A 25,886-nucleotide genomic window follows, 5' to 3' on the forward strand; every position below is an offset into this window, starting at 1 on the left:
GCGCCTCCCCTCCCCCACCCGGCCCCCCGGCCCGGGCTCTCAAGGACCAGCCTGCGCTCCTGGCGCCCTCATGTCTTCACGGGACTCCCCGCGCCGGTTGACGTGGTGTCTCTACCGGATTTCCAGGCCAGACCTCAGCTCCGGCGGCAGCATCAGCCCGGCCCATCTCGTGCTCCCAGGAGCTGCGCCCCGAGAAGGCGCAGAGCGCGGCCGCCGCCGCTGAGCCGCCCGCCGCGCCCCGGGCCCGCGCAGAGCGCGGCGCGCGCGGCCGTGTCACCCCCCCACCCAAGGCAGCGGCGGCTGCCCGGACCTCGGTTTCGGGGGTGCAGGGCATCGGCGGGGGAGCTGTCGGCGTCCCTCGCCCTCCTCGAGGCGGCGGCGGCGGGAGTCTTGGCCACCGCCTCCCGCGCGCCCTCGCTGCCCCAGGATTGCGAACTCGTGCCCCTGACCTGTTGGGCGGGGCTCTGCGCTCCTGCCCTCGGCCCGGATGGGGCTCCTGGCTGGGACTCGGGGCTCCTGGAGTTAATGTCCAGCTGGGGGTCTGCGGAGACCGGATCCGAGGTAAGTGGGAGAGCGGCCCGGGGCAGAAGGGGGCGGATGGCGCCGGGGTCGCGGGCGGGCGGGCTGCGGGGCGCGCGGGGCGGAGGGGGCGCGCGGGGCGGAGGGGGCGCGGCTGGACCCCCGCGCGGCCGGGGAGTCGGAAGGAGGAAAGACTAGATGGGACCGAGGCGCCGGGGGGCAGAGAGGAGACAGAGGAGTTGGATGGAGAGAGGCTGGCCCTGCGGGGACGCCGGGCGCCCTTCCACGTGGGCACACATCTCTGGCGCTCCGACGCCTACAGACCCCGGAATGTCCCAGAGGGTCACTTTCCCTCCCCGGCTCGGCGGGGCGCTCTTCCGTCAAGGCCCGGGGCGGTGTGGGTTTGGGGTCGTCTTTGAACCCACCGCGACCAGCTGGACGTGCAGCTGCCGACGTAGGATTGCGGGCTGTGTAACTTACTCTCGAGCCTGTTTGCGTCTGTCCTCCGAGGGGAGGCGCACACCCCGGGAGGGAGTGCTGCAAAGGTGCTGAGAACCTAAAAATAGTGGGCTCCCCTCCTCCGGGCGCCGTCCTGCAAAGCTACATTCCTCGCCCATTTCAGGACCCGGTTGCTTGCACTTCCCTAACGCCCGCAACCCCGACTAGCCATGCCCGTCGAGGTTAGGAGAGGGGCCGCCCGAACCGTCCGGGACGTGGGTCTCCGCCTCCAATGGCTCCTTGAAACTCCTCGGTGTCGGCGCGAGGCCACCGAAGTGATTGCTTTAATGACCTCTTTTCTCCTGTCACTCTGTGCCACCTCCCCGGTGCCACCCCCCACCACTACCTCGCACCACCTCTGGGCTGACTGCGCCGCGGTTCGGTTTACCAGCCCCACCCGCTGGAAGTGAACCCTCGTTGGGGAGGGGAGCGGACTCGCACCGGAACCCCCAGCCCCGCGGGCGCCTCCCTAGGTTGGCGGGTTGGCGGGTGGCAAACCCGCCCGCGGAGCCGAAGTGCGCGCCCCGGCTGGGGGGGGGGGGAGGCTGCCCAACCCCGTGCTCCCAACATTTTTGCTCATTGGCGGGGACAAACACGACTCTTCCGGCCCTGCCGCCCATGTGCTAGAGCTACTAGACTCTTCCACAGCACTTTGAATATACATTTAAGTATCCCGAAAAAGAAATGCAGCTTCCAACTTCCCGCACGTACCTCTTCCTGCAAAGCCCTCAGTGGGGGCCGCTGGGCTGCCGCCGGCCCGGACCAACCCTCGCCCTCACATTCGCTTTGGGGCGGGGGGGGGGGGGGGGGACCGTGGCGCCTTTTCTACAAGTGTCAGGTGTCCAGGGAGCCCGCGGCGTCCCCAGTGCACTCGCGCACAGGGGTTCGGGTCCCTCGGACCTGGAATCTGGCCTCGGGCCCCTTATCAGGGAGATTTCTCCCCAGAACTGCATGCAGCAAACGTCCCTCATTCTCCTTCTTTCCCCCGGTCTTGGGCCCAACAGTCTGGGTAAAATCAGTCCTCCGCCAGGCTACGACACGAGGCACGCTTAAGAAAAAAGACATCTTTCAGCCACCTCTGTCCCTACCCCCTACCCCCCGAGTTACGCCCCCCCCATCCCCCGCCTCCCGTGTCTCTCCCTGAGACCTGGATCCTGAAGGCAAAGCCCAAACAAACCTCCCAGCCTGCGAGACAGAGGAAGGTGCGGGGGCGCTCACCCCGGGGGAAGCTGTCGAGGTGACGCGGGGGACCTGGGGGGAGGGGGCAGTCTAAAAGCAGGTTACCGAGAAACCAGATCAGGTGAGGTGGGAAGGGGAAAGCTGGGGAGAGAGGATGGAGGGTGGGAGCCCAGAAAGCTGGAAGGCTGGTGAGCGCCTCCGGAAGTTCCGGGGGGCAACTTGGATGTGGGGAGGACTGTGGCAGGGGCACGGGGCGGGGGTGCTTGTTCTCGGATCTTAGACTTCGAATGACGACGCAGCCTCTCATTCGCGGGGGCGCTAAGGGACTCGGGCGGTTTCTGGTGCCCCCTGGTGCTGGGAACCCAGAAGCGCCCCGCCGCGAGCCGCGGCTCCTGCGGGCACCGGCTCCCCGGGGCGCCCTTTGCGCCGCGGGCCTGGGGACCACCAGGTGCCCGCGCCCGCGACGCGCTCCTTTCTGCGGGGCGCGCGGGGCCCGGGCGCAGAGCGGGGAGCAGGCTGGGGGGCACGAGAACGCGAGCGGGGGCACCTGGCGGAGCTGGCCTCGGGAGGAGAGCGTGGTTACCGCACGTGGCAGCGCGTCCAGCAGTTCGCGCGCGGAGCCAAGGCGGCCGGTTGCAGCAGAAACACGTCCCGCGGCTGGGCTTTGAGAGAGCGATAAAGGGACAAACCGGGAAGCGGCGCGGTGGGGGCGGGGGGCCCAGATGCGCTCTGAGAAAAGCCTCCTCCTGGGACCTGTGTGTGTGCTCGGCCCCGAGCCCCCTCCTGTCCCTCCGGCCTGCAAATGCCGGGGACTACAGAGCCGCTCCGAGTGGGGCCGGCCCCGCGGGGCTCGGGGGGAGGGATGCGCCCTGCCCGTCGCGGGGAGGTGGGGGGCGCTTTCCCGGCCTGCGCTGCAGCGGGCACGGGAGCCGGGAGCCTCCTCCCGCGAAGCGGAGTCTTTTCCACGGTTTCACCTCTTTTGCCAGCTTCTCCACACTTCTAATTGAGGATCTCCACGTCCAATTTAAAAAGCTCTGCGTCGGCCAAGCAGGAAAAAAAAAAAAGGAAAACCCCTCTTAAGGCGGAAGGGCAGTCTGGGGCCTCTGCCGCTTCCTGCCGGCGGGCACCGCGACTTGGACTGGCGCCCTAACCCCGCGGCTCCCCGGCCTCGGGGCCGCCAGCCATTTCGCGCGCAGCCTGGAGCTGGCCCCGGGGCGAGCGGGCGGGAGGCCTCGGGTGCCCCCGGCCCCCGCCGGCGCGTCCATTCTGCACGGCCTGGGTGCGGGGGTGCCTGGGCCCGGGCGCCAGAACCCACAGCCTTGGCTCTTCCCCGGGTTTGTAAGCCAGCCGCCGCGGCGCGAGCTGCCCGGAGCCGCAGGGCGCCCGGAGTTCCCTACAAACACCCCGAGGCCCACAGCTGCGTAGCGAACAGCCGCCCGAGGGATGGAAAATGCATTCGTCTCCGCGGCGGTGGGAGGCGGCGGCCGAATTAAACGCTTCCCGGGGTGGCCTGCGAGGCAATCTGGGCGGGAGTCCTGGGTGGAGATGGGGGCAGGGCCGCTGGACGGGAGGCGGGTAAGCCCGGGATCTCGGGGCACGATGCTGCGTTTACCTGGAAACTGTGTTACTCTCTCCCGTGGAAAAAGTTCAAGGAGATTTCCCTTAGAACCGCATTTGGGGGGCGGGGGGGAGGGGGGATCGTCAGTTGCATGAATCTCGGAGTTTCCGCCTAGAATTCCCTTGCACACTGGGACCCTGGCACTAGGAAGACACCGGGCCCCACCACCGCGCGAGGTGCCCGGGTCTCCTCCACACCCCCCAACTGGGTGGGGCTTGGCTCTGAGCTGACAGCGCCTTTTTCTCGCCCGCCCCCCAATGCGATTCCGTAGTCCGCCTTTCTAGGGGTTTTGAGGGCTGAGAAGCCCAATGGAACCCCCTCGCCGAGAACGCTGAGCCCCAGCTCCGCACCTTTGGCGCTGCAGGCTCCCCCCTGCTCGTGCGCCTCCGCAGCGTCCGCGGCTGGGTGCGAGCCTCCTGCACGCGGGGCGCGGGGAGCTCGAGACTCTCGGCCCGGGGCGGTGGGGAAGGGGGGCTTTGGGGCCAGGATCTGCGAACCCTACAGAAGCTAGAGGGCCTTGGGGTGCATACCGTGAAGGGTTAAAATTTTCGAGACAAATGCAAAAATACATGCTAAAGCGCTTACTTTATGCCCCCCCCCCCCCGCGTCTTTCGTACATTAATGTTCATGACCTTAAGGGGTGAAAGTCGTATTTTCATCCGAGCCGATGCTTTGGGAAGTAACGTGGTGCAGGTGTGCCCGCCCAGGCCCGAAGCCGCGAGTCCCCACCAGCCCGGTGGGCCGCGACAGAGCCCTCCTATAAACGAGTGGGAGGAATGAGGCGCGCGGGCGGGGTGCGGGTGCCCCCAAGCCCTGCCCCTGCCAGCCGACGGCGGGATCGGGACCCCGGGCAAGGGGTCCCTGCGTTCATGCCAGAAATGAAAAGCTGACCGCTTGCTCGGGTGGAAGGCTGGCTCCCGGGACCCCCGGAAGCCGCCGGAAGGTGGGGGTGGGGGGGTCCCTGGGCGGAGGATGCGGGGTGACGGCTGCGGGAGTGGGGCGCGCCAGGACCCGTGTCGTCGCGTCGGCCGGCACCGCGGGGGCAGCGGCCCCCCCGAGACCTGACCCCGGGACGGGGGGGCAGAAGAGGAGGGCGGCGGGAGGCTGGAGGCCGAGAGCTAGCCGCGCCCCGGGGCGCAGCGGGCAGCGCAGGAGGCGGCGGGGGCGGGGGCGGGGGCGGGCTCCGCGGGGGCCCCGCGCGCCCCGAGCCCCGCGCCCCGGCCTGACGCGCGTCCGCGGGTCTGTCCCCCGCCCGTGCAGGTGCCGCCGCCGGACGGGACTCTAAGATGAAGTTATGGGATGTCGTGGCTGTCTGCCTGGTGCTGCTCCACACCGCGTCCGCCCTCCCGCTGCCCGCCGGTAAGAGGCCTCCCGAGGCGCCCGCCGAAGACCGCTCCCTCGGCCGCCGCCGCGCGCCCTCCGCGCCGAGCAGTGACTGTAAGAACCGTTCCCTCCCCGCGCCGGGGGCCGCCGGCGGCCCCGCGCACCCCCGCCCGCACGCACCCGCGCCCGAGGCCGCGGACCCCTCGCCCCGCCGCAGGACCGCACACCCCCGCCCGCGGTCTCCGCTTTCCCGTCGCCCAGCGCATTCCCGGTTTTGTTTTTTGTTTCTTGTTTCTTGTTTTCCTGCTTCCAAACCCCTTTATCTGCTTGGGTGTGCCTCGCTGTGCTGGGATTCTGAAAACCATTGCATTTCCATCCTAAACTGCCCTTGCCCTTGGAAGGGGAGAGGCTGAGGTTTTCCAAACCCGAGCCAGAGTCAGAGAAAACACAGAAGGGGCTCGATTTCCAGGACAAGCATCTGGGCAGTGTCAAAGCTGTTCAGAAAAGTTCCGGTTCTAGAAAGACTTAAGGGTAAATAGTGCTAGCCAGGGGATAGGGGGGGAAAAACTGGAGTTCACTCCACACAGGACAGTAATACTGACTCTTAAGAGAACACCATATTTAAAAAAATAAAATAATAAGACCATATAAATAAGTAAACCAATAAATTTTGTGATTTACCTCTCAAAAATGTGTTAGGTAGCACTCTATTGGGGCCTCTCAACTAAGGTTTGATGTGATTTGCCTACCTCTCTTCAGAAATGTATCTGTTGCATAAAGCAAGGTATGTGCATGTGCTACAAGTTAGAGGTTTTGGGGGAAGTATGTAGGTAAGAGAGGGAGCAAGAGAAAATTTGACACAACCCCAAAATAAAGCAGTAGTGAGCTGTAGTCAGGATGTCACCCTGTCTTAACCGCTTCCGTTATCCCTCTAGCTATTTTGCACTTAAAACAAACTGAAGTCGTATGCAGAGCAGAAGCAGCCCAGCAAGTCAGCTGTATGCAAGAGTCCCTCAAACCTAGTGGCCTTGAGCTAAAAACAGTGCGGGAAATGTGATGTGCTTATTTTACGCTTAATTACAACAATAAAGTCATCTTCCAGAAGTCCCAAGAATGAAGGAGAAATGCATTTTTTAAAGGCAAGTTAAGACTTCAAGAGTGACTTAGAGTTAGAAAAAGAACACGGTTGATCCCTTGAAATGGAAGTAACCGCTCCAGGAGTTTCTGTCGATTAGTTATATAAATTTATTTTTAAAGGCTTTGGTTTCAGCCATTAACTCCCACCTTGGTGTATATAAATGTTTCTCCAGTAGAAACTTAAATTTAAAATGCCCCTTAGTGTCATTGTCTTCAGAATGGTGGCCATGAGAGCTAAGTGGCTTTTCATTCACTCAAACAGCCTAGGCCAGAGGAAGAGGGACACAGTGTTAGATAATAGATCTCTATCCAGGATGTTCGGGAGAAATATCGCTGTGCCTGATTATGAAGCTGATTAATTCATGGAAATTTAATTAGCATATTCGTATCCTGTCTACCTAGGCTTATTTAATGCTGGCTCTTGGTTCTGGCTCCACTTTCTTTTTCTTTTCTTTTTTTTTTTTAAGATTGTATTTTTTATTTGAGACAGAGAACACAAGCAAAGGGAGGGGGGGCAGAGGAAGAAGGAGAAGCAGACTCCCTACTCAGCAAGGAGCCCAATGGGAAGCTCCATCCCTGAACCCTAGGATCATGAACTGAGCCAAAGACAGACGCTCAACAGATAGCCACTCAGGTGCCCTGGTCCTGGCTCCGCTTTTAACTAATTCTGACTTTGAACAAGTTACTTACTTACTTTAGAACTCAGTGAACAGTTACAACCATGCAGTAAGGGGAGGCCTTTCTTCTCCCAAACACCAGTGGCTATGAGATTCCGTCCATGCCCTTCATGGTTCTGCCCTAACTGTCCTCTGGGAAAAAACTCAGGAGAGACCCCCTGCTCACTGGAATCACCCACGGATCTTTAATGGGATACTGATGCTGAGCCTCACCCTGAGAGATTCTGATTTAATTGGTTTTGGGTGTGACTTGGGCATTTGGAAATTTAGATGTTCCCAGGTAACTCTAATGCATGGTCAGGGTTGAATCATTTGATTATTGCTTGATAATACCCTGAGAAAATCTCTGCCACATGTAAGATACAACCAGTGACAGAGCAAGCAAGATAGCATCAATCTACTAATCAGGGCAGGGTGGGGGTGTGCAAAGGACAGGTGGGCGAAGGGACATTACTTCCCTTTCCCAAAACCGATGCTAAATCGTCAATGGACGAGAGTCCTACTACTCTATTTACATTTAAACCAGCAGAACAAACCCAATTCTGTTTTATCTATGGGAAGACCCAATAGATCCTAAAGGACACTTGAAACAGAAACGTTCCCAAAGAGAAACTGAGCTGCATTCTAAGCCAAGTTGACTTCTTTCCAGGTATGTTCAATTCGGTAGCAAGCTGTCGGTGCAGGAAGGCAGCATAATGACAGTGTGCAGACTTTGAACACTCAACCAGCGTCCACATGCTCCCATCACAGTGCTGACATTTATATCTTGCACTTTACACCGTGCAACTGGTTAAGGCTTATGTAGAAAAACATCAGTCACTAGTTTCATTTGAAAATAGTCCCTCTGCTTTTCAAATGCTTGTGACTTAGTGATTGAGTAAAGGCGCTCTCCTACGACCTTAACCACTCCTGGCTGTTCAAAGGGGGCCAGACTGCCCACCCTCACCCTTGACATTGAGTGTGTTGTGCTGCTTCCCGTGTAAATGAAACGGCCAGAATTCTATTCCGAACCGACCCAAAGAAAAGGCGAAACTGGCTACTTGCTTGCCTACAGGTTGGCTATAAAATAAATGGGCTGTGGTTGCCTCCTGTGGCAGCTATGAACTTGTCTAAACTCAAGGACTTGTGGTTTTCCCTGTGAGGGCATCCAAGGGCATCCTTTTCCCTTGAGCTATCTCTGTTCTTTTATTTTGCTTTTTGTCAGCGTCTTCTCCAAAGCGTGATTAGGGCAGGCAGGAGGAATCTAGAAGGTGAAATTAGCAGATATCATAGCATTATAGAGCTGAAAGTTAATCTTTTCTGCTCCTCATGGTAAAGCAGCTTGTGCAGAGTGCAAGACTTCCACCTTGGCAGGAGGCAGGTGGGCTGAAACTGAGACCAGGGCGTCCCCAGACCACCGAACACAGAGCAGAGCATCTGGTTTTGCTACCTCGAGGGAAAACGCTTTATTTGGGAGGAAGGTCTTCAACTAGCCACTAAAACCCTGTTGCACGAGGTTGTCTGAATTTATCAAAGGTTGGTTCATCGAAGTCCCATGCCAGATGCTGGCCGTGTATGACACCCCTAAATGTGTGTCATGAGCAAAAGCACAAAGTACATGTAGTTTTAAAATTTGTGATCTAAAAGCATGTATTCATTCAACAAACAGTTCATGTGTGCCTCTGTGTGCCCGGCTCTGTCCTAGGTGCTGGGGAATCCTTGGTGCACAAAACAGGCAAAAGTCTCTGCCTGCACGGAACACACTATCTGGTAGATGCACAATGTGGTACAATTCGGTGGCACCGTAAACCAAAACCAAATGTGAATAGCCTTGGGCTAGGAAGGCAGCCTTCTTGGGTGACTAGGGGCCAACCCGAAGAAAGATTGAGCATTGTTAAATTATAATTACAGGTAATACACAATATATTGTAATACGATGGGATTATATTCCACCAGTTTGGTAGCAAGTTATGAAATTTCCTTTGGAAACAATCTTCTAAATCAAGCCATCCAGTTCCCGAGCCGACCCACACAAATCTAGGCATAAACCGTAATGTAACTGAAATGTGAGTCACAATATTATTAGGCTAGAGCCTCTTACCAGGGTGCCAGATCCCATAAGTTGCAGAAAGAAGGCAAAGAGCAAGAAATCAGGGAGCCCCCCCCCCAAGCAAGAGTTGTACTTCACAGCATCAGATCAGACTAGGGGTTTGGATCCCATCCTTGGCACATGACCAGCTGTTACTTAATATCTCAAACCTCAGTTTCCTCGTCTGGAAAATTGGGACACTCTTACAACTGTCTCCTGGGGTTGCTGCGAGGGCTAAATGAGATAATGCTGTGTAAAGCCCATGGCCCAGAAGCAAGTACTACAGCTGTTAGTGGCCATCTTCCTCCTTCCCACGGCCCGATGAGAGCCTCCTCCCACCTCACGCTTTCACTTCAGCTTCTGCCAAGACGTAGCTCTACATGGTGGAATTCGGAGCAGCACAATATAGTATGGACAGTGAAAGAAATGCAGGCCTCCACAGGGAGGCCGTTGCAGGCCATGAAGTCTGTCATCTGGTCTGCACTTTATCAGGCTGGCCTCACCTGGGATTCTGCTCCCCCTGGCTCTTCCCAGGTTTCACACTCCCTCCCTCCCCCCTTTTCTTGAGCCCACATAGTTAGTTCCCGTGGAATTTTACCACCAGCTTCCCATGGACACGTCAGGGAGACCCTGTTCTCCCACTGAGGAGAAGGGAGCCACGGCAGGTGGACCCTTACGTGTGGGCTGGAGACCACCTGTATTGAGTATTTCTGCTTTAAGTGATCCCTGCTGGATATTTAAGATGCTTAATTTAACTGAAGATGTTCCAGAAACCCAGCAAAACACTTTCAGTGAACTCTAGTAAATGTTCAGCCCGTTGTTATCCAGCAAAGGAAGCTTCTAGAAGCTGGTTAAATGTTAAGCTTTCAAATCTAATGTTACGGGATATAGAATTTGGAATGACTCAGCACTATCTACGTATTGCTTCTTCTTGCTTTACCGACTATGTCAATGAGCGGTGCTATAATAAAGCACCGAAGCTGGACAGGAGCTGTGCCCCTTGGGATGACACTCTTAAAATCAATAAATTGCATGTCAGACCCTTTCAGGAGGCATGGGTTCCTCACTTGAGGTCTGAGACCGACATCTTACTCTGGCCCCAGTCTGGAGACCAATATCAAACTGTTGCTGTTTAGAGAAATCTATTTCAGGCTTAATTTGGATTGGCCGGTCTTAGGACCTGCTGCTGATCCAACAGCCTAAGAATTATGCTTAAAAGATTCTGCTTTCACTGATATAAAAATCAAAGCTCTCTGGCCTTTCCTCCCCCCAACATCCCTTTCATCCTTGTTCCTTTAGCACTTAACAGTCCATAGCACCTTCATTCAATTAAAACCCTTAGTCTTTAATTAATCACTTGAACTCATTAAGAAGCAAGTATTAAATATCTTTCATGCAGTAGGTGCTGCGTGCCATCAGAAAGACAAAATTGCGAACTAAAACAGCTTATGGTCTAGTTATAAAGTGTGGAGAGTCAGATGGGTGGGTGGGCGGATTGTTAGACAGATATGTCTACCAAGGGGCTTACATTAGCTGAGGTCATGGTAAGAATTCCCAGCAATGAGGTCACTGGGATTTGGAGATCATAGCAGGAAAGGATTCAGGGAGGAGCGAGGATTTGAGCTGGTACTTGAAAGATGGGTATTAGGAAGGGAAGGGAAGGGGGGAAAGGCACATTCCAGACTAAGGAGAAGCATGGGCAAATTTATGACCATGATATGAGGAAGGGGCAGGTGGTGAATACAAGGAGGAGGCCAGACCGGTCGCCAAGTGCTGAGAACAGGTGGCGGAAGTGGTGTGAAATTTAGGATATCTCCGTAGGTGATACCCAGATTATGAGATGCTGTAAAAATCCAGGACAAGACGGGTTTGCTGTTTTTTGATGGCAGTGGGGCGCCACTGGAGCGTCTCAAGCAGGCAGGTGGCTGTGAGTGGGATCCTGCAGCAAAGCTGTCTTGCTGCAAGAGTTACTCAGGTACGCAGGCTGCTCAGGGGCGGAATCTGTGGCATAGGCATGTTTTTCATTTTGAAGGATTGGGTCCTCATTTTTAAAACGTTTCTAGGCAGAGGCACAGTTGAATCAACCTATTAATCCTCAAGGACGTGAATAACTACAAATACGGACTGAATATTAAAATTAGCGTCATAGCACCTCTTGGCTATCCACATGGTTGACTCAGTTTTTAACAAATAAGTTCTATATCTTGCCAGAAAATTGAATAAGTTTGAGCTCTACTGGACAGGAGGAGATACCTTTCTCCCCGTTTTATGGATGAAGAAATGGGTCCTAGAGAATTGCCCAAGGTCACACATCTAGTAAGTGGCGAAACCAGAGTTCAGGCCTCAGGCTTCTGTTCTCAAAGCCAGTAGGGCTTCTTGGCTTTACACAGACTGTGCTCCCATATTAGTAGATTAAGCAAACACAAACACTGGCTTGCTAAAAATACATTCACTAACCTTGAAACACAGATTTTTCAAGGAAATCAAAAGAGCAAACTAATAGAAGTAGGGAATATTTAATTTTCTTTAAACCCTTTTTAAAAACAACAACAACAAAAAAAGATTTATTTATTTTAGAGAGCACCAGCAGGAGAGACAGAGGGAGAGAGAGAATCTCAAGCAGACTCCCCACTGAGCTTGATCTCAGGACCCGGAGATCGTGGCCTGAGCCGAAATCAAGAGTTGGACATGTAACCCACTGCACCCTCTAGGCGTCCCCTAAGCCCTATTTTCATTCCCATCTGGGTGGCCGTGGACCTAGGTTATATTATTAATGGCTGCTTTGAAGCCCAGACCAGAAGCTTTTAAGGAGGGAAACGTGAATTTCTGTACGGACGCCTATACCGCTGATGCTTGTGCAGTGACAGGGGGCTCCCTAACTTTTGGGGACAAGGTGAGGCCTGCCTGCATGTTTGGTAGGCTGACAGCATTTGGGAGGCCTTCTGGGAGGTACTTGTGCTCAGATCAGTCCCGCTCTGCCCCGGGAAAGGGGGCATTTACATGGGAAACCCTGGGTGACTGCACGAGTGTCCACAGTGTGCAGAGGAGTGGATTTGCACAGACAGACCTGGGTCACACTGGGAATCTACCAGTTAGCTCAGGAGACACAAAACCCACTTTTTGCACGACTTTAATAAGGTGATAGAGGTGGAAAGGCATGGTTTTAAAAGTCTTAAAAGTTTTTTGTCTGCAAACCTGCAAGAAAGAATGTTGACAATCTGTTATGTGCTTCTAAGAGGATACCTAAATTTTTTTTTTAATCAGAAGTGTAATAGTTGTACCGGATGTAACCTCCAGCCCGAAAGGGAACTGTATGTGTGCTCCAGACATATTTTTGGTGAAATCTTAGAGCTGCAGGTTTAGCTTACTCAATTCATGGGAAAACTATCAAACGAATCCACCCAGATAAATTAACTTTTTGGTCCGAAAAGACATGACTTCATTTCCAGTTCAAAGACACATGTTAATGTACATCCGTGACAACCATCACACCTCTGGGTCCTGGTCACGTGAGGAATAGATGGATGCATAGATGGACAGACAGATAAAGCCCGGGGCCTCGCCATGAGTATCTGGCCAGACTGAAATACAGAGCCACCCACTTCAGTATATCTTGGTTGATTCGCGTGGGACTTCACAGAACATAGGTCATGGTACAGCGAACACCCATGTGTCCTTTACCGAGACTGACCTCCTGTTTGCATCTTGCTTCATTTATTTTCCCTGAACCACTTGAGAATTAGTTGCAAACGTAGCACCAAATACTTCGGCGCGTACCTTCCAACAGCAAGGATGCGACCTGATGTGGCCACAGCTGAATTCTCGGGCCCAGGAAGCCCGACAGTACCGCTCTCCAGTAGGTGACCGCACGCAGGCCCCCAGCTGTGGCAGTAACAGTCCCGGTAGCGGGTCTCCCGTAATCAGGAGCCACACGTGGCCTTTGATCCGCTGCCTCTTTACCTTCCTGTAGACCGGCTCCCAAGCCCTTGCTCACCATGGCATAGACCGTTTTGAAAACTGTGGGATGTCTCAGCTGCTGTTTTGCACACTCCGATCCATCTGGACTTGCGTGACCACGTCCGTGTGGTGAGACTCAGGTAAACGCCCTGGGAATGCTAAGTTCACGATGACGCGGCCTCCAGTCAGGAGCCACCCCGCCCGGCTTGTCCCCGTGGCACCTGCAGGCGCCGCCAGCCCGGGACAGCAGGTGTGCACGGAGCCCAGCCGGCCCGTGGGCCGCAAGGCTGATGGTCAGCGGGGCCGCCGGCGTGTTCGCGGCCTGACCAGTGTCCCCAGGAGCACGTGTGGAAGCGACCGCTCTGAAACCGCGCGCAGGAAGTTCTCAGGCGCCTCAGTTTGCAGACACCGACCCGCACCATCGAGGACAGAAGAGCAGCATCCCTGGGCGCGCAGCTGGCCCACGTGTGGGGGCTAACGTGGGGGGTCCCTAGAGAGCACAGGGGAGGCAGCCCCAGCTCCCAGGCCTGCTCCCCTGCCCGCAGGCCAGACCGAGAGCAGAGGCCCTCTCCTCCAGGCTCTCAGGGCCGCCCGCGGTGTAGACGTGGCTGTCGGGGCCACACCGCAGACCACCGCGGAGGCTCCAGGTGCCACCGGCCGATGCCCTGGGGCGCGGAGCCGAGAACCTCCTTCCACTGTGGGCAACGCGGGACTCGCCCCACTTGGAGGGGAAATGGGGACTTCACAGGGTCAGGCGGCCGAGCGGGCCTGGACGAAGGGCAGCCGGCTCTGCAGAGGGCCAGAGGGGGAAGTCAGCTGTTGGGGCGCGGGGGGGGGGGTGCAGTCGGCTGGGAGCCATGCGCAAGCGGCTCCCTGAACCCTGAGGTGCCAGCCAAGTCCTTCACTGGCATGGGGCGTGGGGAGCCCCTCCTCACGTGGGCCCAGGAGCCCATCACACGGCCTCCAGGGATAGGGAGCACTTTGACCTGCTCTATTCTCCTCTCACCCCCCCTGCCCCCCGCCCCCGGGGCAGGCAGTCCTCGTGGCCAGCTGCTCAGGCGGCCCGAAGGCTGAGGGGAGTAGGGCGCAGAACCCCAGGGCCCTCTGGCGCCCCGGCCTCGGGCGGTGGGAAGGCCAAGCCAAGGTTCCTTTGCTGCCGGGTCCCTTTGGAGTTTCCCCTCAGAAACCACCCGCCTCTGAAAACACCGCAAGGGACTAGCTTCCCAAGTGGCTTTTTGTGTGCTTGGTTTTACGGGGTACCTCGCTCACCCTTCCCTAAGGTGTTTAAGGAGGCAGCAGCGGGCTCCCTGCGCGTGAGCTCCCGGCGTGCTCGTTAGCGTGGGGTGTTTCCTGCAGGCTGTGGAGTGCTTTTAGCTCACAGCAGGTGTTCACGGATTAGTTAACAAATGGACACCCTGGTGGGTGTGTTTGTGACTTAAAAGCAGGAGAATGGGCAATTTCCCTCCGGGGGAGCCAGGCTGTATCACTGTGAAATTATTAACATAAGGATAATGAAAGCGCGGACCACATAGGTGGAAATCAGAGCAGGGCAATCAGAACCCGAATGGCGAAATGAATATACTGTCTGTCTCTTCCTGAGTGGGGACTTTTTGGCTATTTGTATTCATGGAATAATTTCCATTACCCTCACGACAAGTTTTCTGAAGTTGTAGGATGAAAATCCAAGATAGTATAACTAATTCTCACGTGTGACGTTGGTCAAAGTAGGTGGAGATGGTAAATAAAATGGCATTTTGATGAGCAAAGTGGCTTTTAAAAGTAGACCCAAGGCTCCTTTTTTCTGTATTCTGAAATGGTTTGCGTTGTAGTTGGTCTTTTTCTTCTGCCTTGAGAGGATCCAGAAATGCTTTTTTGAAACAACAAAACACTGGCGCTTTTATAACGCAAAGGCTTTTCAAATAAACCCATGTCATGCCTTACTGTCAACAAACCACTGGTCATGAAGAGAATGCACTGGTAGCTCTGGCAATGGTCACAGTGACTTAGTAAATTGCCTCAACTGGTGATTATTTTTAGGGAAATAGATGCCATAGACCCCTCTTGAAGTTAACCCAACAGCACCCAGTGACTAGGATGGTCTATCTAACGCTGGGTCGGGGTGGATCCTCTAAAATAGAAAAGCAGGGATAATCATTACCTAATGTGACGTGCGTCCGCAGCCTGGTGCTCAGTGACCTACAGGCTTTTTAGTTTTGATTAATTCAAATAAGTGGCAAAATTAACGTATAAATCATGGCAGATGAGAAAACTGTAGAATTTTTCAGAGTTTCACTGGAACGTTCTCATGGAATAACACCACACATTTCAGAGGTCACTGAAGGTCAAGAACAAACATCAACAGCTTGCGGGGCAGGCTGGAGCCATTTGGTAGCAGTGGCAGTGGGTGAGTCTAGCCTTGTAGGTACGACCCACACATGCTTGAAGCAGCAAAACCAGAAATGGATAAAACCGAAATTGTTAAGAAAATGGCAAGGTTAGGATTGGACTTTCAGATGATGGAGATGGAAGGCTGATAGCACGTTGGTTTAGTTTGTCCCTCAGAGGTCATCGGCCCCATCCCTTCCTTTATAGGTGAAGACTGCGGTGTAGGGGCGCCGCCTCCTGGGACCTAGGTGCCCTTTCTGCACATCATTTCCCCTCTCCTGCATAGGGCAGAGGAAGAAGAGGGGTTGAGAGACACTTAGTGGTGATTATTTCAAATGTCACCAACGCGCCGAGCCAGGAGGTAAACTGAAGAGGGTGAGAACTGCTAGACCCTAAAATACCCTTCCGTGGGGCTTCGCGGGGCCCTGGGCAGAATGCTGCTGGGGCACCTGTCAGAGGGGGGCCACACCCTGACAGAGATGACTGCAAACAAACGTCTGGCAGCACTCCCCCCCGCCCCAAGACGGAGGCTGGCTGCCCTTTAGGGCCTTAGCACTGGGGAGAGCCCCAGAGAACGGCTGGTTGACCACAGGAGGGCTGAGTGACCCCCCAAGGTCGCGAGACTGGTCAGGGACTGGCCCCAGCCTGGAACTTGGGGCTGTGTTCTCGCTAGCTCTGCGGCGACAGCCTCATCACTTGGTGCCAGAGTGAGTTTGAGGAGCTTCCGGAGATGGGGCCTCTCTGTCTGAACCTGCCACCGCCCTTGGCTGCTGGTTTTCCGGTTTTAACTGGGAAATCGCCAGATCTGCCTTAGAGCGACACGCAAGAACCAGGGCATGGGAGATGCCGCTGGAAGGCCTGGCTTTTCCCTTTTCAGAGACAAGTTACTGTATTCTGTGGGCCTTGGCAGCCTGATTGGAGAATCTACTTCATGTGACTCAGTTCATCCTGAATTTTCCAAGAGAAAGTGGATTTCTCCCTGGATCTGGTGAAATCAGCAGATCTTGGACTTGTTCAGAGTAAATTACCACGTGCCTCAAGACTTAAAAAGCTACATGGTAGTAGCTTTTTTTTTTTTTTTTTTTTTTTTTGGTACTTAAAAATAAAGAGGTGGCAGGAAGCCCTAGAACAAGGTTGAACTTTAAACCAACCGAATCCACATTTGTGAGTCATGTGGCTTTTTTTTTTTTTTAATCTTCCCTGAGCCTCCGTTTCCCAAGCTGTGAAGTCAAGATAGTATGCAGCCCCCCACCCCCTCCGAGCCTTGCAGGGATGTCTTCGGGCTTTAAAGTTCATGTTGTATGAAAGGAGGCATCTGTCCCACCTTTATATCGGTAGTATTTTTAAGTGCATCACAGAAGCTGTTATTTTAAATATAGAATGATGAAATTTTGTAACATGGAAAGTTTTAAAGTAGCTCTTATAATACTTCAGCGTTAGTGAAATCAAATCATGTTCGGATCTCATTGAAACTTGAAAGTAATGTGTTCCAAAGACTGACAGGAGTTGGGAATTTCTTGAGCAGTTCTCTCAACCATGCAGGCTGATTCTGTTCATGCAGACGTGCGTGTGCGCATGTGTACGCACACATATATGTGTGCCTATGTGTGCGTGGATAGATAGCTAGAGACTCTGTTTGTCATATACGTGCTTGGTCTACCGAGCTCTTGGTACTTTACCAGGGGTCCAGGTGGGTAAAGAATATCAGATCCGATCTTCCCACCCCCAGGACATCTCTCCCTCGCCTCCTGTCTGTGAACAGCCTTTTCCAGGAGGCTCTACCTGTGAGGATGGGCTGCCCAGCACCTCAGCGGCCCCGGGCATGGCTTTCCGAGGCCTTACACCCCAGCCCCACCAGGGTCTAGCCCACCCCGGACTAAGGCCATCTGGGCACCGGTTCCAGATGCTCCTGTCACCTGTGTGGCCTTGGCTTAATCAGGCGCTCAGCCAGGGTCCTCCGTGTTTTAACCGCTGCCCTCCTAGTGCAGAGCAGCTGGCTGCCTTCCAGGGGAGTCCAGAGGCTGGCCCTCCGCCGAGCAAGAGATAGTCGGGCCCCTTCTCTGGGGCCCCTGCCTCCTGGAGGCTGACTGACCTGGGAGACGACTCCTCTAAGAGGGGGTAGTGTGGGTGCTAGGACCCAGCCCCCTCTTTTCTGGAGCCCTCAGAGCCTCAGAGACCTTCCCTCCGTCCTCAGAGCCCACTTGCGCTCTTCTCACTGCTTTACAGACAACCCTGCGCTGCCTCCCCTTTGGGCCGGTGGGCTGGAGACAGGCCGAAGGCGAGGCGAGGACGACGGGGACAACCTGATACGAATATAAAATGACCCCTTTGATTAGAATATAGTTAAACTACTGCTTTTAAGAGAAATCTAACATTTAGGAGAGTGGTCCACTGAAAGCCAGCTTCACTAAGAATTTTGAATTCGGTCCTTCTTCGTTAGGCTGTTACAAGGAGTACTCGGAGTCCTTACCAGTGTTCCTATAAAAACTCAATTACCTTTACAAACTAGTCAATATCCCCGTCCTTTGTTCCTGAGGTGACTTTACTGTCTTTGCCCATAATCGAGGGAGGGGCAAGGTCTCTGCTGTGAACGGTTTGTTCCCAGAAATATTCCCCCGGTACAAGGTTTCATTTGTTTAAATAACGCTGTTTATACAGAGGACACATCAAAGTTAAAATATTTTAAAGAGAATAATGCCAAAATATTTGGTTGCATACTGAAGGATCACTTAAATGCATCTGAGCATTTTGATTTTTCAAGAACTTTAGCTTTTAGATGGATATGCTTTGCTGAGACATATCCTCCAAGTGAGTCTGGGAAATGAGCAAGTGTTTGACCTATTTTTTAAAAATGATGCTCCTCTTCTGTGGTTTGCAAGTGTTTTACTATCAAAGTTAGTACTAACGAGGCCTGTTTGTATGGCTGACATCCTGCCAAGCTCTTTATAGGATGAAGAAGAAAGTGATATGCCATTAAGTTTTAATTTAGGGAACTAATCCAAACCCTAACCGCCCCCCTTCTTTCCCTTCAGCTCTGTGAATTCTTGGAAGATACGGCCAGCTACGGGCTTGCCAGGGCGCGGGGTTCGAGGCCTCTGCAGAATTTCTAAGGACAGGCACAGAGAAGCATATGGCTCCCCATGCCCCCGAAATGCCTCATGTTGATAAATTAAGGCGCCTCTCTATAAGTGAACTCGGTCAGCATCAAAAGGCCTGGAATTAGGAATTTAGTTAGAAGAGACAGGCCTATTTGCTCTGTGGTTTGGAAAATATAATGTTACCCTTTTCTGGTTTCAAAATTCATGTCCATGTAAAACTTGCAAAATAAATATTTATTTTTTGCTCTATTTTTCAAGAAGGAGAAGAAATGAAAAAGGGAAGGGGGAAAAAAGAAAGACCCTTGGGCTCAATAAGAATTGCCTACGGCCTGAAACCCTGGCTTCAGTAAATATTTCCATATTAACAATCAGGCACGAGGGGGATTTTCCCATCAAAGGAAAAGTTCTTATTAGCTATACCCTTCGGTTTAACATTGAGCATTTATTGACTGCTTCGCAGGTTCCTGTAAGCCTTTTAATTCAGGATTAATAATCTGTTCACCACCTTACCCAAAAGCATAAGTGGGTGGTGCATTCACACTGCTACGCTCAGCACCCTAAAAAAGCCAACTGGAATTTAAAACTAAGGAACTAAACGTTCTTGTAAGAAAGTATAAGTATGTCACAAGCATTATTTAGGACGGCTTATACTAAACATTTATTTGCAATTTATCTGAAATTCCAATTTAACAAGGTGCTCTTTTATCTGGCAAGGAAAACCAATGGACAAAAAGCCATTCAGTCAAAATGTCATAAAAAGGAGGGAAAAGGCTTTTTGGGAACTTTGAAAGGGTCAGGCAATAAATAAGAACATTATATATGCTGATTCAAATTGTTGTTATAATTCCAGTAATATAAAAGTACGTAGTTTACTGTTGCATAAATTAATGAGTCTCTAAACCAGTGTTAGTTAAACTTTTACAACTCCAATGTTTTCCCGTGAGTTTGTTAAGATTATAGTAATGTTTCATCCTCATTTCTGATTAATCTTCAGTTGATTCTGAATCGGTTTTAACTCTCTATGTCCCCAGGTTCTTAAGTGACTGATCTATTCAGGAATTCTTGAATAGAAGGTGTGTAGGGGGGTGGGGGGCCTCAAGTGAGTCCTCTTGTAAAACAAAGGGTCTTTGGGGGAACATGGAGACATTTTCTGTATTTCAATTAAATATATATATATATATATATATATATATATATATATATTTTAGAAGTTCCAATTTCAGTTTTTTGAAACCGAGCACACCTAATTTCCTCTTCAGAGCTTCTTACTGAAAAAAAATCACAAATAGCACAAACAGCTCATTCCTCAAAATAAACCAAAGTGATTTAAAGGTCTTTGTGTTTTAAGAAGGAAAGGGAACTTCTTAAGGAAGTCCAGTTAGAAAGCGGTTGGGGTTGGTTCGGAGGAGGTGAGTAACTCAGTTCCCTCCCACTTGGGTTCCCCTGAGGGAAGCGACCCCCGCCTCCCCTTCCCAGACTCCAAGTGAGGCGGACAGTGAGAGAGAGCAGGTCAGTGCTGCCTGAAGCCGATGGGGAAAGTGTGCCTGCAGGTGAATATTTCACTCTCAGGTGTGACATGAGGTGGCACTCAGGGCATGGCCGCCTCCTGCAGGACGTGGGCTATTACCCTGGAGCCGTTTATTTCATTACGGTGTGGTTGCCAACCTAACCCAAGTGTCCCCTTGAAACACTGAAGACTCCTTCTTCTCCCCTTTCAAAGTGCCATATTTCATTCAAAAATCATGGAGGGCTTCCAGGGACCAGACCCTATTTTAGGCCCTTGGATCCGCTGGTGAACGAGCCAAGCGAAGGTCCCTGCCTCCTGGAGGTGACTTACTATCAGAGAAGACAGACAATAAATAAAAAACATAAGAAATAAGTTGCACAGTGTTTGGGAAAATAGTGTTATGGTGGGGGGCGGGGAAGGGAGGCAGGGGGTCTGGACGTAGGGTTGGGGACACATTACATTTTCAACAGGGAGGTCAGGATGGGACTTGGTGGAGGGAGCATTTGAGTAAAGACTTGAAGGGGATGTAGGAGTGAGGGGCGACTGGGTGCCGTGCAGGAACAGTGTTACATGCAGAGAGGGAACAGCCAGCCCCAAAGGCTGAGTTCCTGCTTGTGTCTGATATGTGGTTCTCAACCCAGGTGACTTTGCCCCCCAGGGCTATGTGGCAACAGCTAGAAAAGGGTCAGGGGATACTCCTGGTGTCTCCCAGCCAGGGATGCCACATCGTGCAATGCAGGAGGACAGCCTCCCACAGCAAAGAATGACCCTGCCCAAAATGTCAGTCAGGCTAAGGTTGAGAAACTGTGTGTGTGTGAGAAACGGTAAGGAGGCCAGGAAAGCTGGAGGAAAGACAGTAAGGGAAAAGAGAAGCAGGGGCACCTGGGTGGCTCAGCGGTTCAGCATCTGCCTTTGGCCCAGGCTGTGATCCCGGGGTCCCGGGATCGAGCCCTGCATCGGGCTCCCTGCATGGAGCCTGCTTCTCCCTCTGCCTGTGTCTCTGCCTCTCTCTCTCTCTCTGTCTCTCATGAATAAATAAATAAATAAAAATCTTTAAAAAAATTAAAAAAAGAAGAAGAAAGAAAAGTAGAAGAGAAGGTCAGAGGTAACAAAGGTTGGACGAGAAGGGGTGGCTAGGTCAGGTGGGGCCTTAGGCCAGGGTGGACTTTGGCTCTGGAGCAGGGAAGGACATGACTTGCATTTATAGTTTAAAGAGTATCGCTCCCGCTGCTGAGTGAAAAATAGACTGAAAGAGGGTAGGGAGCTCAGAGGTAACCCAGACAGAGGTGCTGGGGCTCAGACCAGGGTGGGAGCAGCTTCGTGACATCCAGGCACCGGACCTGTCCAGCACCAAATCCGAGATCTCAGACCACGAGGTGTTCTGGGGAGCCCACACAATCTCCACTCTTTTCATTGCTATGTATCCTATATTATATATATTCTATATAATCTACACCGAAAGATCAGGGTCGATCAATAGACCTTTCGCTTGATCAATAGATATTGTTAAGTTGGATTTTGTTTTACGCAACAGGATACCTGACCTTTGTTTTAACAATCAGCCCACGACAAAACAATGTCACATGGGTTAGGCACAGAGGAATCCTTCTCTGCTTTACCATAGTCTTGGCAAAATACATTCACTCTTGCCCACAACTATTTGAGGTATCTTTGTCTAAGCCACATACACCCCTAAACTTGCTAAATTACCTGAAATTGGTAAAGGGAAGCATAAAAGGCCTAGGACCTAATAATGAGGGGTTTGAATGACTTTCTCCTTTTAGAAATGTATTAAATTGTTCAAATAGTTGCTCACCTCTTACTCGATCAGCCAAAGCAAATGCTGCAACAGAGCCGGAAACCCCAAGAGATTGGGAATTCATGCCCTAACCCAAGGTTCTCAAACATCTGAGAAGCAACGCCCCCTTATTCCTCTGTGTGATCTCCCTAAAGTGCCCATCTGTTGTCCCGTGTGCAAGCAAAGGTCCCAGGGGTCGTGTGGCAGCCCGCAGCAGAGGCTGGCCTCGCTCCACGAACAGCGTCTCCTTCCATTTACTGCTGATACGTTTAAATGTCTTCTTCCAGTATTGCCATTTTTTTTTAAGTCATTCTGTTCCACGGAAGTGGTAGTCTCTCTGTTAGTGAAAAGTAGGCTGTTTTCAGGAAGCTTTTAAGGAACTTTTAACATACAGATGAAGTCATGAGCTTTTCATTTCTTTTATCAAAATGATTGTCTTCCCACCCAGCTGCCCAGAGGTGTCGAGAGGGGGAAAGTTTCCAGGGAAGAGTACTCGTTATTCCGGGTGAAAGCAGCAATGTTGGAAGACTTCCCGCCCTAAGATAATCCCTTTCTCACCCTCTAAGACAGGGTTTCTCAAACTATGGTCCGCGGGCCACCTACCCCAGACTTCACGGAAAATGGAGATTCCCTGGCGCCTCCCCGTGCCTCCCCCAGAGGGTAGGCCAGGAACCTGCATTTCAGTGAGCATCCCAGCCCCTTCCCGGGCCCCTCCATCTGAGAGCCACTACTAGCTCGTAGTCTGGGCCAGGACGAGGCCTTCAAGGCCCAGCCTGCTCCCAGCGACCGCAGCACAGGCTTGTTACAAATGCCCGATGTGACAAACGAGAGACGCGCTGCTGAGGGTTTGTGTTCCGCAGGGAAGCGTGTCACCCGCCGTGCTGGCCTCCTCTTTGAATTGGATCCTTTTCCTTCTGTGGAGCCTTGGGTGCCTTGTAGCCTCTGTGCTCGGGGGGAGGGCGCGCACTGGGCCTGGCCGGCCGCTGGGGTGGCTGGGGGTCCCCCCTAGGCTGACCTTCGGAGGCACTTGGATAGAGAAACTGCTCGAGACCATCCCGGTCGCCTCATGTGACCTTGTCTGTTTTCTCCTTGAACAGCAAACGTGCCGGAGGACTATTCTGATCAGTTTGATGACGTCATGGATTTTATTCAGGCCACCATCAGAAGGCTGAAAAGGTCACCCGAGAAACAAATGGCCGTGCCAGCGAGACGAGAGCGGAATCGTCAGGCCGCGGCCGCCGGCCCGGAACATTCCAGGGGGAAGGGGCGGCGAGGCCCGAGGGGCAGAAACCGGGGTTGTGTCTTGACTGCGATACATTTAAACGTCACTGACCTGGGCTTGGGCTACGAAACCAAGGAGGAACTGATTTTTAGGTACTGCAGCGGCTCCTGCGACGCGGCCGAGACCATGTACGACAAAATATTAAAAAACTTATCCAAAAGTAGAAGGCTGGCGAGTGACAAAGCAGGGCAGGCTTGCTGCAGACCCATCGCCTACGATGACGACCTGTCGTTTTTAGATGACAACCTGGTTTACCATATTCTAAGAAAGCATTCCGCTAAAAGGTGTGGATGTATCTGACTCCGGCTCCAGAGACTGCTGTGTATTGCATTCCTGCTACAGTGCAAAGAAAGGGACCAAGGTTCCCAGGAAATGTTTGCCCCGAATGAAAGATGAGGACCAAGGAGGCAGAGGAGGAGGAGGAGGAAGGAGGAGGAGGAGGAGGAGGAAGGCAGCCGTTGGGGGAGCCTGGTAGAGGGAGATCCAGCTACGGAGAAGCGGACGGGAGTGGAAACAGCCACCTGGACCCTCCCGGCCGGCAGCCCATGTCACCAGAAGCTCAGGGCTGGTGTCCCCGGGTGGGTGTTTCCTCCCACCCGACAAGCCCACCGTGGCCCGGCGCGGGCGCAGTGGCGGATGCACTTGAAACCAAACCAGTGTATCTCCTGTGGTTTCTTTTCCCTTGTCTGGAGACATCCAGGAAACGGGAATCCTGGGGTCGTTCCTTGTGACGTTTCACTGCTGAAAGCAAGAAAGGTTTATTTTTCTGTCACTCAGCGGAGACATACCCCGGAGAGGAGGAAGAAAAACAAAAACAAAACAAAAAAGCAAAGACACAAGAGATCGTTACCTTTGAATTTGAACGTTGAGGCCCGAGGTTTGCTACAGCCAGCAGTTTTTGTGGACGGTCGGTGATGGATTTTGAACATGGTGCGTGGGGTGGGAAGAAGTTGGCTGGGAACCCAAAAGTTGGTCCTCAAGACTAAAAACAAACCTGAAGGTATTTCCTTTGTGTCCTTGGAAACAGGAAACCAGTTGTGGTTTTCGGCAGCATTCTTGCAGGAGATCGAGTGGGGAAGGCCCCCAGCTGCCCCGGGGCAGGGGGACCCGCCGGGCCTGTCGGTTTACAGAGAGACAGATGTTACATACCCCCAGCTCCGTTTATGCGTGGTCACCAGTGACCAGAGAAGCTACTCGATGCAATGCATCTGTTTCAGATACAGAAATATAGAGAAGATATTTATTGAGATTTAAGTTATTGTTATTTATTACCGTTCACTAATGAGTTGCTCTTTTTTCCCTTATTTATTAAAGTTTCTTTTCAAAGGTGCCAAAGTACATGTGCTCGCAAAAATGCAAAGAAAGGTGACAAAGGAAATTTTAATTGGGAACAAGGGTCCATGCTTTTCAAAGTATTAAAAAGTTTCTCGCTAGGCAAAAATCACTTACTTTACCTTTTTTAAAAGCCCTCCTTAATCTCCCCGATTTCAGCTTCTTTCCTATTTTTATTCTTGAAAAATGGAACGTGTCAGAAGGAGCGCTTCTAACAGGCCCCCTTGGGGAGCCCGCTGGCACTGGTTTTACTTCCTCACTGCCCCATGGCTGAGCAGATGTGCCTCACGCCCCCCTTCCTGTTGTATGTAGCTCTCACTCCCTCCCACATGTATCTATCTATGATATGCATTACCGTATGTATGAGGGGTTACATCCCTTTTAGTAGGTAGTCCTGGATTCAGTGTTGACCTAAAAGTAAACTAAAAATCCTAACAGGTAGCCACGGTTCTGCCCTGACTTGTGGAGACTTTTCCTCCATCCTTCCATCCACCCACCGCCTTCTAGGGAAACATGCTCGTGCCCAGGGCAGCCAAGGAGCACGTTGCCGGCCTTCCAGAAATGGGATCTACCTGGTTGCCATAAAAGCCCCTTGGCTGTCACCTTGGGGCCACAGTGGCCGTCCCTGTCAGAAGAAGGTGGCCCAGAAGGGAGGACGAGGAACACGTGTCTGGCCCAGCCACATCCACACAGCAAGGCTCATAGGCACAGTGTCCTCCTACCTGTGTGCTGACAGCCTCTGGAGGGGAGGGGGCGTAGGATGGGAACCAGCCGCTCACATGAGCCCCGGAGCCGGGTTTGCCTGGCAGCTGAGCCCCGCACGATGCACTGGGCCCTATGTTAGAGTTTGTTGCGTGTCTCATAAAGGGATCTTTATCAAGGAAATCATCTATTACTACCCGAGTGGCCATTAGCCCTAAAGTATGACAGATTTAGCAATGAAATGACCTACTGGCCTCCCTCAAATAATCATGTTAATTTTGCAAAGTAGCCAAGAGGCAGCATTTACCAGACATCCCTTCCCCTAAGCCCCAAGCTGGCCATCATTCTGTCCCTGTCTTTTCTGCTCCCTTGCACAACTTGGAAATAAAGGGAAAGAACCCCGCCCCCCCCCCCCCCCCCAGCCCTCCATCCTGTGGCCACCATGGGGAACTCGCAGAAGAGCAGCCTGCTTAAAACAATGACAGACCCACCTGTCTGGTCATTCGTGAAGCACAATTTGACGCAGCCCCAGGGTCATCTGTCCGGGTCAGAGAATCCTGGCAGATTTGGTGGCTGGCGACCCCAGGTGTCAGCCTCAGCCCCCCGATTCCCATGGAGAGTCCCTGCTCACAGGGGCTCTAGGATACAGCAGATGTTGATAACTTGTTCCCAGCATCACTTACACATCACAGGCAAGTTTTAACTGAAGCGAATCACTCCACCAAATCCACACAAGGGTAAAGTTTGTGATTTTTTTCTATATCATTGCGATTACCATCTGATCCGGTAAGGAGTGCACTTCTTTG

General features: G+C 52.8%; 1 protein-coding gene across 2 annotated transcripts; it reads left to right on the plus strand.

Moving 5' to 3' along the window:
- The first annotated feature begins 309 nt into the window (after window positions 1-309).
- On the plus strand, window positions 310-25,504 carry GDNF (glial cell derived neurotrophic factor). Of its 2 annotated transcripts, none has more exons than XM_025436346.3 (3): window positions 310-561; window positions 5,075-5,251; window positions 22,862-25,504. In XM_025436346.3, exons 2-3 carry the CDS (start codon window positions 5,101-5,103, stop codon window positions 23,344-23,346), a joined length of 636 nt encoding a protein of 211 aa, XP_025292131.1. In that variant the 5' UTR covers window positions 310-561; window positions 5,075-5,100; the 3' UTR covers window positions 23,347-25,504. The 2 variants fall into 2 exon arrangements, with proteins under 2 accessions (XP_025292131.1, XP_025292132.1); XM_025436347.3 differs by having other exon boundaries at window positions 311-561; window positions 5,075-5,173.
- Window positions 25,505-25,886: the final 382 nt, after the last annotated feature.

This window comes from Canis lupus, chromosome 4 (assembly GCF_003254725.2).
Source record: "Canis lupus dingo isolate Sandy chromosome 4, ASM325472v2, whole genome shotgun sequence".
Classification (NCBI taxonomy): domain Eukaryota; kingdom Metazoa; phylum Chordata; class Mammalia; order Carnivora; family Canidae; genus Canis; species Canis lupus.

Bases quoted from the DNA above. Each gene is read 5' to 3' on its own strand.
- GDNF (XM_025436346.3), top strand. From the start codon at position 5,101: ATGAAGTTATGGGATGTCGTGGCTGTCTGCCTGGTGCTGCTCCACACC. The intron at 5,252-22,861 runs GTAAGAACCGTT...CTCCTTGAACAG, and splicing joins CTCCGCGCCGAGCAGTGACT to CAAACGTGCCGGAGGACTAT.